Raw genomic sequence first — 14,480 nt, forward strand, 5'->3', positions numbered from 1 at the left:
GTGGAAGAAGTGTAAGAAGGCATGACAGAAGAAGAGCTGGATGAAGCCAAGGATATGGGCATGTTTCAGATAAAATAAGGGCCACAATTGTAGACCATGTTGTTAATCATGGCGTAGGCTAGCCAGAGGGTGCAGCTGAATGTTAGAAGATCAGCTGTGCCTTTAATAATTCTAACTTTTTGTGGAGAGAACAGGTGTGTAATAATTACTCAATAATTTAAGACTACACACTCACTGTACACACTAACACTTCTCATTATAATTTTATATATCTCTTAAAAGTATACTCAACTCAATCTTATGTTTCGCATTACTGCACGTGTACCACACAGGTCTGCAAGACAACCCAAGTAAAAGTCCCCTTTTTACACCTTAGCAGGAGGAGGCTATCTGTGCAATGGCCTTTGCTGTTAGTGCATTTTAGACAGGGATAGCCAGTGTGCCATTATAGATGACAATGGCATCTTTGAAAACATCCAACCAGTAAGCATCTTTACTATTGTCTGAGTATTTAGAAGAAACCAGATTTGTATTAAAAATCTGTACTGTGTACCATTTGAAGGGAACGATGACAGAGTAAAGAAGCTATGCAACAGTACAGTAACTGTACATTTTAGTAAACACTGCATTGTATGATATAAAGTACAGTAAGTGTGACCTGTACACAATTGTTGTGGATTTAGAAAAAATAATGTGTAATGTGTACAAAAGGCAGAAGACATGGGCGAAATATTATTGGAGACAAAGCCACTGTGGATATTACAGGCCAATATGGGGAGAACATTACTATGTGTGCAGCCATATCAGAGCTGGGTGTGCATACTCATATCCCCATTACAGGGCCACATAACACACAGCATCTCCTTAAAGTCCTAGATAGACCTCTAAATGATGGTAAAAGAGCTCCAGTTGATTTAACAAAGTATGAGGTTACTTGGGACAATGTGAGTTTCCCTAACTCAAACTCAATCAGGCAAAGGTTTGCAGCCCACGACAGGACGTTGAAGGTATTTCTCCCACCCTATTACCCATTCCTAAACCCAACTGAGCTGTGCTTTTACTCCACATGCTGAAGCCTGCAGAGGCGGGATTAGACATTCCAAACGATTATTTTAACGGTGTTTCACAAGGAAAGATATTCGTTACAATGTGGATGAGAATATGTGGTCCAACAGACAGGAGGTGAGGAAGTATTGAAAAACTGCACTGATTTACAGTGTACATTGCTGCCTGTTTTCTGCGTTTACATTTCTGAAAATATTTTTTCCTATTTTTTTCCCTTTGTGCTATGTAGTGTTTGACAGAAATGTTTTTTTTTCTTCTTTTTTTGTTAAAATAACATGGTCTGTCAATAAATGTCTGCACAAACAGTGAATACATGAATTTGAATCTATTGTCCAATTTAAATTAGGCTCCCACAAACAGCAATGTGTAAACTTGTGCTGTTTCAATTAATAAATGCTATTTAGAAAAAAAATATTGTCTGTCATCAATACATTAGCACTGAGAAAATCCTTAAAGAGATAACAGATACATGACCACATGACTAATCTATTTGACTGTCTTGTTCGAAATCAATGACATAAGGACTTTTGGTCAATTTTGATGAGTCTGACATGTTCACTGACATAAATATGCATGTGCAAAGGATTTAGAGTGAAGTATGTGCTCATCCATTATGTGGTGCTGCTTGTACAAACTGTTTTAAGAAAGTTTTAAGAATGCGTTCCCTGTGTACCCTGCCATCCAGTGATAACCTTTTTAAGGTACTGACACTTTAATTAATAATATTAATTTCAATGAGTAATTCTCATATTCCCTCCAACTCTCTATGATCAACATTGATCAGTCAAAATGGCTGCAACCACGTTTTAATTAAACTTAGTTTCCATAAAATTTCTACTTGTGGTGCAGTTTGCTTTGAAGGCGCATGTACACATGACAGAAAATTAAAAGTATTTTGATAATAATGTTATGACACAAAGTATGTGTAGATGTATTAAGTTAATGCAGATGTTTCATTTTACAAGTTAAATTTAAAGAACCAATAAATTGCTGTTTTTCTAGAACCTGCCACTAGAGGCTGCTCTCTGCCTCGTTTGGGGTAAGTTGGGGTGGCAGATCTAAACATCCAATATTTGAACACACTGATACACTCGTGACTAAACACAATCAAATTCATACATATGATGTCCAGGCTGAAACATTCAGCTTACTTTTATAAAGCTCCCCAACTTTGGAATAACCTCCCTATTAATATACGGGACTCAGACACACTCTCAATCTTTAAATCTAGACTCAAAACATTTCTATTTGCTCAAGCTTTTGAGTAATGTCTCACTACAATTTTCTTCCCCTATCCAGCAAATATAAACCCTGTCCTAATCATCTGCTTTCTCTTTCTCTCCCCATGTCCTGAGCTGCTGCTACCAGTGCCCATCCCACTCCAGCAGAGTTTTATAAAAACATTCTGACCCCTTTTTCTTCTCTCCCCTCTCTGTTCTCTCTCTCTATCTCTCTCACATGTGCTGAGATGCCCGGCTGGTCTGCCTGGATCTGTTCGTTTGTGGTTCCAGCTTTCAGGAATCAGCCCTGTCCTTCTACTCATCACAATTATTACAATTACAATTATTAACCTTTCTAACTCCTGCCTTTTGTTTCTCTCTCTTTCCTTTCTGTTTTCTCTATCTATCTGTCTCTTTTACATGTATGGAGATGCCCTGTTCCTGATGTTCCCAGCCTGGCTCTCCACTGCCCGCTGTGTTGTTCTCCGGCTGCAGCCATGCACTGATTAACATTAACACACTCAGAATCTGTTTTCTATATTAGCCATAGCTCTATAGTTTGTGCCCATCACATTTTTATATTCATAAATTAGTACCTGTTATATTAGCCATAGTACATATTAATTCTCTGTACTGTTTTGTTCTGTTATTTGTTTGTTGTTTGTTATTTGTTTGTACTGAGCGGGTCAACCCGAGTAGGATGGGTTCCTCTGACTGAGTCTTGGTTCCTTCCAAGGTTTCTTCCTTTTAAAGGGAGTTTTTCCTTGCCACTGTGTCACCATAACAATTGGCATCTCTGTGGTGCTGCTCATAAGAGGCGTGGACCTGTTTTTCCTGTAAAGCGGCTTTGTGACAACCTTTGTTGTAAAAAGCGCTATATAAATAAAATTGAATTGAAAATTGAATTGAACTTAACAAGTTTGCTGTGTAAATTTCACCTTTTTTTTAAATCCATCTCCACTTAATTCTGGATATCACTGTTATTATAACCTCATAATGAATGTTAATGTTGATTAAGGATAATTAATGATTTTAGAACTTTAGTTTGGTTATGAATGTTATTACGATAATAATAACTTTACGATAATAAGCTGTTTATTCTAATGTAAATGATCATTATCAAATTGTATGCAAGCTTTCAGTTAAAAACAAACAACACAGACCATTTTTTAATCATATATTTCATTTATGTTTAATGTCATTGTTTTTCAAACACACACACATTTTAATTTCTAACTTGGAACAATAAACACAGGTCATCATAATTGTCATTTTTTCCAATATATATGTATATTTATATATATATTTTCCCAAGATGTTCATCAATATAATTAGACATTGACAGATTTACTCTACAATTGTTGCCATGTAGGTCTGGTTTTCAAATGATTTCCTGTAACATGGTATCTCATCCAGTTTTTATATTCAAAAACACTGGAAATAAAGACAACAAAACATATGCAAATAAATCAAATAAGAGTGCGGGGAGTGCATTGCCCGTGGTCTTCCAGCCTGGTCCCTCCAAAAAAAAAAAAAAGGCTGACCGATCAGAGGCAATGCTCATCTAACCCCCTTTCTCCAAGCCTTCCTAAATTAAACAAAATAAAGAAATTAAACATGAACAGTGTTACCAAGTACAGCGACACCAATGCCCTTCTAACTGACCAGTACCAAAACTCTACAGGCTCTCCTAAGCCCCCATCATTCAGTATCTGCTTTAGCTCCGCCCATTATTCAAAAAGCCAGCCTTTTCATTTGAGACACTCCTGCTTTGAATGACAGCATCTACGTGAATGGTGTTGTCTTGCTTTCTGTACACACTTTTTTTTTGCTTGTTTTTGTTTTTTTCAGGCTGCCTTTTAATAAGGCAGGTTTCAGTTTCCATTATTACATTTTCTATTATATGCTCATTCTCACCTTTAAAAAAATAAGCATAAAACAACATAAATAACAAAATAAAAGTCCTCTTTTCACAAAAAGCAGTGCCACCTTTAGGCCTCAACTCAATTCTGCTTCGAAAACAATAAAACAGGAAAGTAAACAATTTCTCTTACAACAGGTCAATGTAAATAAACTGCGTGCGATGGACAATTAATCTTTATCGTTATCGTGATTCCTATCCGCTCCGCTGAAGTTACGGAGCCCCCTTTTGGTCCCTCCAGTAAAAAGGGCACACTAACTTCAACGGGGCGTTTGCACACAGGACCACCCGCGCCTGTTCCCTCTATCCACACACGAAATTAAATAAACAGCGACACAAAGAAATGGCTTCGTACTCGCATGTACGTACATAAAGAAGACGTATAAAGAATTAAACAGAAAACACACACACACGCACACACACATACATACACACATCAAGTTTTATTAGTCCTCTTCGCAGCACGCACACACATCACGTTGTGATTTGTCCATTCATGTACGATTCCTACCCCAGCACATGCTTTCCGGTCAATTTATATTTCCGCGATTCTGTTATTCTGTTGGAAAATTGGTCTTAAATTTGGACGTACTTAGAAAAAAATGGACCCCTGTCCCCCAGATATCTCCCACAGTACAACACCAAACGATACAGATTTTGTTGATTCATTTTTTATATACTCATATATATATATATCGTAACAGCTACAGATAAATGTTTCATTTCTTACTCAGCATCACAGAAATAAGACAGAAATAAAGAAGTTGTGCTATCGACGTTAGTTAAGACCAGGCCAGGTCCAGGGCTAAATCAGCGTCATTCTTTCTTTTGTCTGGCTTTAGACTCTAATTAGATTCACTCTCGGATTCTTTACCGCTACCTTCTAATTCAAGTAAAATATGTCAAATGACCTGAAAATGCCAGCAGATTGGGGCTTTTGAGTGCTTTTATGAACCAGAGAGGGGAAATGTCTCTAAACCTGTTTTTGATGGCATTTGGCAGCATAAGCAAGACAATATGGTCTTTGGTCATTTTCCTTAAAATTAGTTTTGCTCTATCTGGGTGGGATAACGCGTAGGAAGAATACAAGCTCGGCAATGGCTCGGGCAAGGGAGAAACGTTCTAAGGCCATTTCCGTTTAGACAGAGATGTTTTTTGCTGGATGATTGTAACAGTGAGGATGACAAGGGAGCTCCAGACCAAACTGTCCTTGTTTTGCTAGGAGAGTGTTGTGTTATACCTGAGAACTGACCTGTTTTGGTTTAAGACCTTACAGGAATGCCAAAACAGGTTGTTTACACTGAAGACACTCTTACGGAGTTGCCAATGCCTTTTATGCTGAATAACTGGCTCCATCCACTGTCAAAATTAATCAGCTGATCTGCAGCCATTACTTTAGGTCCTGTAAGGTCTGAGCTACCTAATCTGGTTGGATGGAGTGGCTAATATACACAAGCCAGCTGTGCAAACAAGCAGAGACAGAGAGAGAGAGAGAGAGATAGAAGGGGAGAGAGAGAGAGAGAGAGAGAGAGAGAGAGAGAGAAAGAGAAAATATGGAAGTGCAGGATGCATCCCTCAGTGTATGAAGGTGTCTAGAGACAAGTGCGAGTGTGTGTATGTGATCTGGCTGCACACATCATCGCTGGCTCATTTAATGCTGACAGATTGGGCCTGTGTGACTGGAGCACTGGAGGATGATGGGTAATTCTGAGTGGGTGCGGTTGAATGGGGGCTCTGCGAACATGAAGAGAGAAAGAAAAAACATCCCCCCAGGTGCTTGGCAGTGTATAAACTACAGAGCTAAAACCAACAAACACACACAGACAGCGCAGCAAATAAAGGCCTGAATGATCTGGTCCCTTTCTGCCTGCATCTCACACTCACACACATACACACATACACAAAATACTCTGAATACAAATACTAACTATTTCTACTTTAAAAAAAAACTAACAAAAGGCATTATCTCTATATAATAAGACAAAGTGAGGCAGGAACGCAGCACTAGCAACCCACTCACGCCAGTACAACCAGTGTGCTTTAACGCTGAACTCATTTTGCTGGCGATGTTTCGGCTCGGTTGCACTTTTGAACAGGTTTTGTGTGTGGATTCAGATTGCTCCATGAGAGAGTTGCACGATTGTGCAGTTCTGCTTCGCTCTAAATCAGTCAAGTTAAAAAGCGCCATCAAAAACAAGGTTCTTGTGCATGATTGTTTCCCCATTAAAATGTTTACTAAAGATCTCTGGTTTTCTTTTTGGCCCTAATTAGTGTTTAGAGATGTAAAGTATGAGACAAACAACAGCCTGTGTCTATAAGCTAGCATGCTTCCAAACCACCGGTTTGTTAATGGAACTGCAGTTCATAGCGTACTTTACGGAGCTAGGCCCTAACGGATTCGGTATCGACTTTATTGGCAATCATTTCGACTCTACGACTACAGCTTTTTTTTTCTACATCCGCCGCTCCCTGTACATCTGCATGCATTGTTATAGGCAGCATACTCCTACACTGCTACAAAGGAATGTTTAAGAGATAAGACACTAAAAGACGTAAAAAAAATAAAGACATCTACAGACATTGGTCCAAATCATTTTGTGGCAGTTTTTACGAAGAAGAAGAAAAATAAAGGCTACGATTCTATCATTGGTAAGAAAATGTAAAAAAAGAGAAAGAAATAAAGATAAGAACAGCGGCATGCTGAGTGGATCTGATGTCATGTAACATGTGGGCTTGGAAGAAAAAGTCTGGATTTCATACCTCGATTAACGGAGTAAAAGGAGTCTGACTCCCATTAAAAAAAGCACACAACTAGAACTCACTGAGCAACAGTAAGCAGAGGAAGAGGAAGAAGGACAGCAAATGAATGAGAGAAAGAACGTGCAATATATATATATAAACACAGATCTGTAGGCAGTTTTGTCAAGTTTGAAGCCAAAGGAGTCGTACAAAAATAAATAAATAAATAAATAAATAAATTACAAATGCACACATTCACGCACACAAACTACAAAAAAGGGTATTTCAGAATAAAAGTCTACAAAGGACAATTTTTATACATATATATGTAGGTGTGTACAGACACCACACACAAACATATATATTTATATATGTATATATCACTTTAGACTGTAAATATGCCCAATGGTCGACGTTCGTTTTGTAATTGACAATTTGTGAGGAATATTTCAGAAAACAGCGCAACAAGGGGCAGGGAAAGGGGGGTATTTACAGAGGATACACGACCACACACTCACAACAGAATGGATGGACAGGACAGACGGCCGGATGTGGGGATGGACGGAGAGACTGGGGTCCCGCTCTGGGGGCTGGGGTAAGGTTGATCTGGGTTCAGTGGGAGGGGAGGGGCGGTGGTGGTGTTACAGGGTTCATCGAGGGGAGAGATTTACACTCTTTGCGGGGGTAGATAATTCAGCTGTTGTAAATCGGGTGGTCATGAGCGCAGACTTGGGGCAGGAGCATCGGCCTTTAGGTGCTGAAGTAGACTGTAAGACAAAAAAGGAGAAGCAGAGTTACTAAATGGTCATTATCATAGATTCTTTTGGGTTTGTTGCACAAATGAATTTAAATTTATAAAACTTCTACATGAAAAATCATACTCAAACCTGAAACAAGTGTATCGTTATACATTTACTACATCTTATTTGTCACAATGAATTGAGTGGTGCCTTACCGATGATGACGATGAGCACAATCACGCATATCACTCCCAAGATAATCATCATCTGCAGAGAGAGAAGACAGAGACATGGGCACACTGTAAAAACAATTTTTTTAGCTTACGAATATATGAACAGATACCATCATCAAACTGATATCTTTAAAATCTGTCATATAAAAGTATGGTAGGGTTAAACTAAAGAAGAGTTTTCATGTGAGATCAACGCTGTTGTTAAAGGCATGATTTATTCTGTATGAGGTGTGACTTTTCTCCAGTCTGCAGATGCTGTGTGCGTGTACATGTGCTTATGTTTGGTTTACCTTGGCATTCTTCCACCAGTACTTATTCTTCAGCTTGGCAGCACTGGTCTCGAACTGCGAGGCTCCAGCCTGCAGCGCATCGGCCCGATCATCCAGCTCTGAAAGCTTCTGATCACGCTCAAGGACCTTATCTACGTTCACACGCATGATGTCCACCACCTGCCGACAGACAAACAGCGTTTGATGCACCAAAACATCACACACATCTATGATAAATGGCTGTTTTTAATCTTGGCACATATTCCCATCAATAGAGAAATACTGAATATAGAATAATATTTAAGGGATTGTCTGATTGCTTTTTTTTTTTTTTTTACATTCAGCTTTTAACATTTTTTGCTTTTTTTTAGTATCATTACAATTGTTTTAGATGTTGATTCACTCACTTTTTGTAATGGCTTTCTTTTCATTGTTCTTTTTATTCATTTCTACCTTTGTTCATAACTAAAGCGCTCATAACTAACTTAATAAAAATATTTACTACATTTTAATTCCTAGGTCAGGAGCTTTAAACAGGGGTCACTCACCTCGTCCACCTGGGCCTGTGTCTGCTGTAAGCGGCGGTTGCTGGTCAGGTTTGGAGGGGCCTGGTTGCCTCCCTCTGGGGCGGGGGCGCCGGCAGGGCCTGGGGCAGACCTGTCCATCAAAAACATCAAAAGCACAACTCAAACAAAAATCTTTCATGTGTCCAGGAGAGACATGCTCTGCAAATGAACTGTTTGTACAGTTAATACACACACTTCCTATCATAGATTTATTTAGGTAGACAGATACGCCTGAGTCTTTCTGAACGGTGTGCTGGCTGTGGTTGTAGTTATAGTTTAGTTTTGCCAAAAAATCCAGCTGTGTAATGACTCAGAGGGTCTGAGCAACTCCCTTCATGACATCACTATGAAATTTACATTTAAATTTTACATTTTCGGTATTTAGCAGACGCCCTTATCCAGAGCGACTTACAACAGTGCTTCAAAGTTACTTAAGATATCCAACTCTAGTTTGTAGACTAGGATCAAGAGATACATAGAACTTAATCATGTTTAGAACCCTAGGAACCCTTTTTTTTTAGTTTAGGAACTCTTTAAAAAGATGTGTCTACAGTCGACGTTTGAAGACGGCGAGTGACTCTGCTGTTCTGACATCCAGTGGAAGTTCCTTCCACCACCTTGGTGCCAGCACAGAGAAGAGTCTGGATGTCTGTTTTCTGTGTGTTTTGAGTGATGGAGGTTCAAGCCGAGCCGTACTAAGAGCTCTTGGTGCAGATCTGGCTTTGACCATCGCCATCAAGTATGAAGGAGCTGGTCCGTTTTTTGCCTTGTAGGCCAGCGTCAGGGTTTTGAATCGGATGCGGGCGGCAACAGGGAGCCAGTGGAAGGAACGCAGCAAAGGAGTCACATGACTGAACTTCGGAAGATTGAAGACGACTCGTGCTGCAGGATTCTGAATTAATTGTAGTGGTTTGGTGGCTCTCAGTGGAAGACCAGCCAGTAGAGAGTTGCAGTAGTCAAGTCTTGAGATGACAAGAGACTGCACAAGCACCTGAGTGGCTTCCTGAGACAGAAACGGTCGAATTCTTTGGATGTTGTACGGGAGAAATCTGCATGACCGAGTCAGATTTGCAAATGAAATCAATCCTGTTATCAGTGTCACAAGAAGAACCAGCACCAAAGAAGCACAGCTATTACTATAATGTAAAAATCATTACTCTGTTTAACTCTGAGAAGCCATTTTCATATCTACACAGGTTTACAGTAGATACTTAAGACTGAAGTAATTACTGTGAAATTATAGTACTGTATAATGAACCTGAAGAACAGGGAGTTAAATCAATCTATATCAATGTGAAAAATCTCACCTAAAACACCTAAATTTTTTCACATTAAAGTAAAGTATTCTCAGCTAAAAGCTCAATTGCAGTCAGGGCCACACTGTATTTAATGTATTATGTGCTAATCATAATGTATTAATAAATAACAAAAATAAAATGCATGTGCCTTTCCTGTAGGGGTGTGCCATAATGTATGGTATGGTATACGGCCAAAAATTGGAATAGCTTTATTGTAAAAATACCCTAAAAATATGGTGATATTACATCAGGGTACAATTCTTTGCTGTTCGTAGCGAAATTCTTATTTCCCATTAAATTATATCTACTGCAGACAGATTAGATCTGCCCAGTATCATTTATTTTTCTGCAGGAAATCTGGAAATATAGAGTACATTATTAATATCATGATGTGTTGGATTATTTGATAAAAATCTCAATTAAGGGTGCACCATATCATATCACGTGCAATAATATTGACAAGTAAGATTTAATACTCATTTTGTTGCAGTAAATTATTCTTAAAAATATTTTTTAAACAACATATTTAGTCATTTTAGTATTGCAAAAATATTATGAAATATTGTAATATTATTTTATCATATCACAATAGTCATTTCTCCCACTCCTACTTTCCTGTGCCTCATCATTCCTATCATTCAAAAATTCCAAAATTAAACTATTCTTATACCTTAAGTGTGAATGGGCGGGGCTAAACTGTTTTGGGATTTGTCCTCTTAGAAACGATACATCTAAACCCATGGGCGTGGTAGTGGGGGGAAAAGTGGACCTGACCACCCAGGGCCCAAGTAGAGAGAGGGGCCCATGAAAATTTTTGCTCACGCTCCTTGTGTACTGGCATGGATAGGGGCCCACTGTCACTGAGAGTGTACAGGGCCCCGAATTTGCTGCTACGCCCCTGTCTAAACCATTAACAATAGTGTCTGTATATTGACTGGGGAGACACTTAAACAGTTTTTACACACAGCAACTTACAAAATACCTTACAAATTACTTTTATGTGATATTAGCCCATTCAAGTGACACAGTGTGTTCAAGAGACAAGTGTCTGCTACTCAATTTCTGAACTTTTGTGACAGAATCGAATTCGATTCTTTCTATTTTGTTATTGCAATACATTTTCCAGCATTTTCTGCTGATATTGGCACGAGACTGATACCCTGTGACATCTCTCCTCAGTGTTCAGGAGTGCACGTGCACACATCCAGAAAGCATACAGCGGCTGCAGTTCGCTGACTTGACCGCTAGTAGGAGACAAAACTCTGTATAAAGGTCACCTCTGAGCGCTGCTCGCGTCTAATCCAGTGACAAACTACACACCACACAACCTTCTTTACACAACTACACTTATATTACCTCCTATTACACTTATATGAGCAAAACATAGTAAGTGAGAAGAGAGGCATATATGCTGATAAAGGCTTCCCCTTTGTCAACACAGCCTTTTCTCCGCGGCTTCATGCTTATATTACAGCTTCTCCTGCACTGCCTATATTTAGACCTCAAATCCTGCCCACTGTCACCTTCACTGAGCAGAAGAATCACCAACAGTGCAGGCTAAGATGGCTATTAGTCCACCTGCTTTAGCTTTGAGGTCCTGCTAAAGTCCTCTCCAACAGGGTTTTATTCATCCATTCGTCTGAATAAAAAGCCTCCGCTCTACTGTAGCCACTACAAACACAATTAGCGAGCCACAAAAGCTTATTCTGTACTAACAGAAAGGAGGGACGGTGTTTCAAAGAATGAATTCAAAGCAGGCTCCCTGTAGGCCTTGGCTGGTGTGGCCTACGGTAAGAGCTGAATAAAACAGTACAGCTCACAGATTAAAAACAGAAATAAACAATGTATACCCATGCTGACTGCTGACGGCTTTGAACGTGTATATATATATATATATATATATATATATATATATATATATATATGATTAAAGTAATGTAATGAAAAAATATGTCTGTCCGTGACTGAGCCTAGGCTGGTGGGTACAGCTGACACCTTTAGGAGCAATACAATAATATCTAAATAATCTACAGCCTTTACTACTTACTTAATAGAACAGCACAGCACTGCTGGCTTATGTGTCTACAATATCTAACTATAGTACTACAGTGAATTTGGAAAATAAAGAGCCAGCTAAATATGAACACACGTACAGCACACCAGATCCTTGTGTGGTTCACTCATTGCTATGGCACATTCAAACCCAACATTACTCCAATTGATTGTGGTGTTGTGTCCAAATTGTCACCAAATATCTTTTTAGGCACCATAATATAATATAGGGTCAGAGAAGAAGACAGGGCCAACACCCCACCCTCAACAGGCCTGCATTTATGTGCGTCACATGCAAGACACGCTCTCCTGAGCCAAGCAGATGATTTCAAAAACAGATTAACTAAAAATCGTGTGGTTTACATGCACTGATTACAGAGGCAACCCACTGCATATAATCCTTATAGCTAAATGATAAAAAAAAATAAGCAGCGCACCTGTACTGCAATCACCTTCGTATGCTTTTTTGGTTACACATGAGCTCTATCTAAAAGCAAAATGGCCTTGTTCAAATCAGTACTGGTGAGCTAGGCTTGAGTTCTTTCAAGCTGGGTTATTTAACCCGTGTTAAATAAAGCGTGTGTGCTGGAGAGCAATGGAAAGAGCAGCACGGCCATCTTCTCTTGCAGGGAAGCCTAACTACATAACATGAGCCCATTACGCCAGCCATTTGGTCACGGCACAGTCATACATAAACCATTCAGACATCTCTGTAAACATAAGAAAATGATGGAGACATTTGCCCTATTTGGAGAATATGAGAGCAGAAAAATTCAACACGATTTTTCTCCTTTGCTTCACGAGCGCTCCCCCAACCCCCACCATGTGTGCCTCACGCGCTGAGGAAAACAGCCTACATGAATAAAACACCCATCCCCATTAACCAAATACACAGCATTTTAGCTCAGTACTATCTCTTTAACATCATTTTAACATCATATGTTGAAGACCGGGCATGTCCACGATAATAAAAAAGCCCCCAGGCTATTTAAACGACCGTTTTTTTCTAAATTTAAATGTTAAGGGTAATACATTTTAGCTGCATATTCCTGAAACTATACACTCAACACATCCTCCTCATAGTGGCTGAACGCCATTCACCGTTATAGGTTATAGCTAGGAAATCCAGCTGTACATTTAAACATCCTCCATTTTAAAGATTATTTCTGCTTAAATAAATGGTTTTGACCGCATACGTGTCACTTTTGTTAGAAAAGCCATCTGTTCCGAGCATTTAACGTTAAACAGAGCCGCCTATAATTAGCCTATTTATAGCCATTATCAGCTGGTGCGCTCGGTGAATAACAAAAAATAACGTGTAAACGTTCACCGCTTTGAAATAAGCAGTACAAATATAGCTATGTATGTAATTACCATTTACTGAATCGTATATATTTGTTATATTGTATCATTTTACACGGCCAGCTTTCATTCTACAAGGATCAAGGAAAAAAGGCAAATCACAAAACAATACCTTCTAAAATATTTTTTAAATACAATGCAATGTATGAAAAGATATTTAAATATATACTCACATTTCTTATTGAGGCTTGTGTGTGCAGCTATATACAAGTCCTGGGAAAAGGTAATTTGTTAAATGGCTGGTCTGCCTCGGGCGTTTTTTTCTCCTTCTCCTCGATTTCAAAGGTGATTTAATTTTATTCTATTTTATTTGGTGTCCTTAATCCCAAACGCACACGTGTTCCCGTCGCGTTTTAGCCTCTTCTCTCGCCTGATATCCCGCTAATAAAATGAACGGAGCTTCAGCAAACTAGCCTCTCCGTCACTATGTACATAAAAATAAGATGCTTTGGATTAAGGGAACAAAGATGGCTCGTTGACGTCACTCGTCATACGGGTGACGGGTTTTTTTACCCACCTGCATTCGATATTGTCCCGCCTACGCTTGGTCGCGATTGGCTAATAGAGTCTCGGCCTCTTTGTTGCTATTGGCTAGTGCTCCACAGATCGCCAATGAAAGGCGGAATTCTTCGGAATACGGGTGTGGAAAAGAAAAAGGCAGCGGGCTGCAGCATCGGTTTAACAAGAGAAGATGGAGAGTGCACGGATCCAAAGATACACCTGCTAAGAAGCGCTCTGGAATTGTTCACGTTTTCGGACAAATCAGCCTTTTTAAAGAACGCTTAAAAACAAACGCATATCTAGCGTCTATTTAACGTTACCATTCGCTCGTTCGCTACGGCTTTCTGTTTTCTAACTGAAGGAGAGAGTCAGAAACAAACAAAATGGCGGTGTGGTTTATAAATGTATGGATGAAGCAGAATCAGGCGTATTATTTTTGCGCCTAATTCTAACACAGCTGCGTTCTTATATTACACAGCACGAGCTCAGCCCAAGTTTAGCACTGCCCATATTC

At 39.3% G+C, this 14,480-nt stretch overlaps 1 protein-coding gene across 2 annotated transcripts; it reads right to left on the reverse strand.

Moving 5' to 3' along the window:
- Window positions 1-3,450: 3,450 nt before the first annotated feature.
- vamp2 (vesicle-associated membrane protein 2) lies at window positions 3,451-13,934 on the reverse strand. Of its 2 annotated transcripts, XM_007236042.4 has the most exons (5): window positions 13,639-13,934; window positions 8,736-8,844; window positions 8,209-8,367; window positions 7,901-7,952; window positions 3,451-7,712 (listed from the first exon to the last, which is right to left on the reverse strand). In XM_007236042.4, coding segments are annotated over exons 1-5 (339 nt in total). In that variant the 5' UTR covers window positions 13,641-13,934; the 3' UTR covers window positions 3,451-7,695. The 2 variants fall into 2 exon arrangements, with proteins under 2 accessions (XP_007236104.1, XP_022522950.1); XM_022667229.2 differs by lacking the exon at window positions 13,639-13,934 and having other exon boundaries at window positions 8,736-8,852.
- Between the last annotated feature and the right edge of the window lie 546 nt (window positions 13,935-14,480).

The sequence above is a fragment of the Astyanax mexicanus genome, chromosome 20, assembly GCF_023375975.1.
Source record: "Astyanax mexicanus isolate ESR-SI-001 chromosome 20, AstMex3_surface, whole genome shotgun sequence".
Taxonomy (NCBI): domain Eukaryota; kingdom Metazoa; phylum Chordata; class Actinopteri; order Characiformes; family Acestrorhamphidae; genus Astyanax; species Astyanax mexicanus.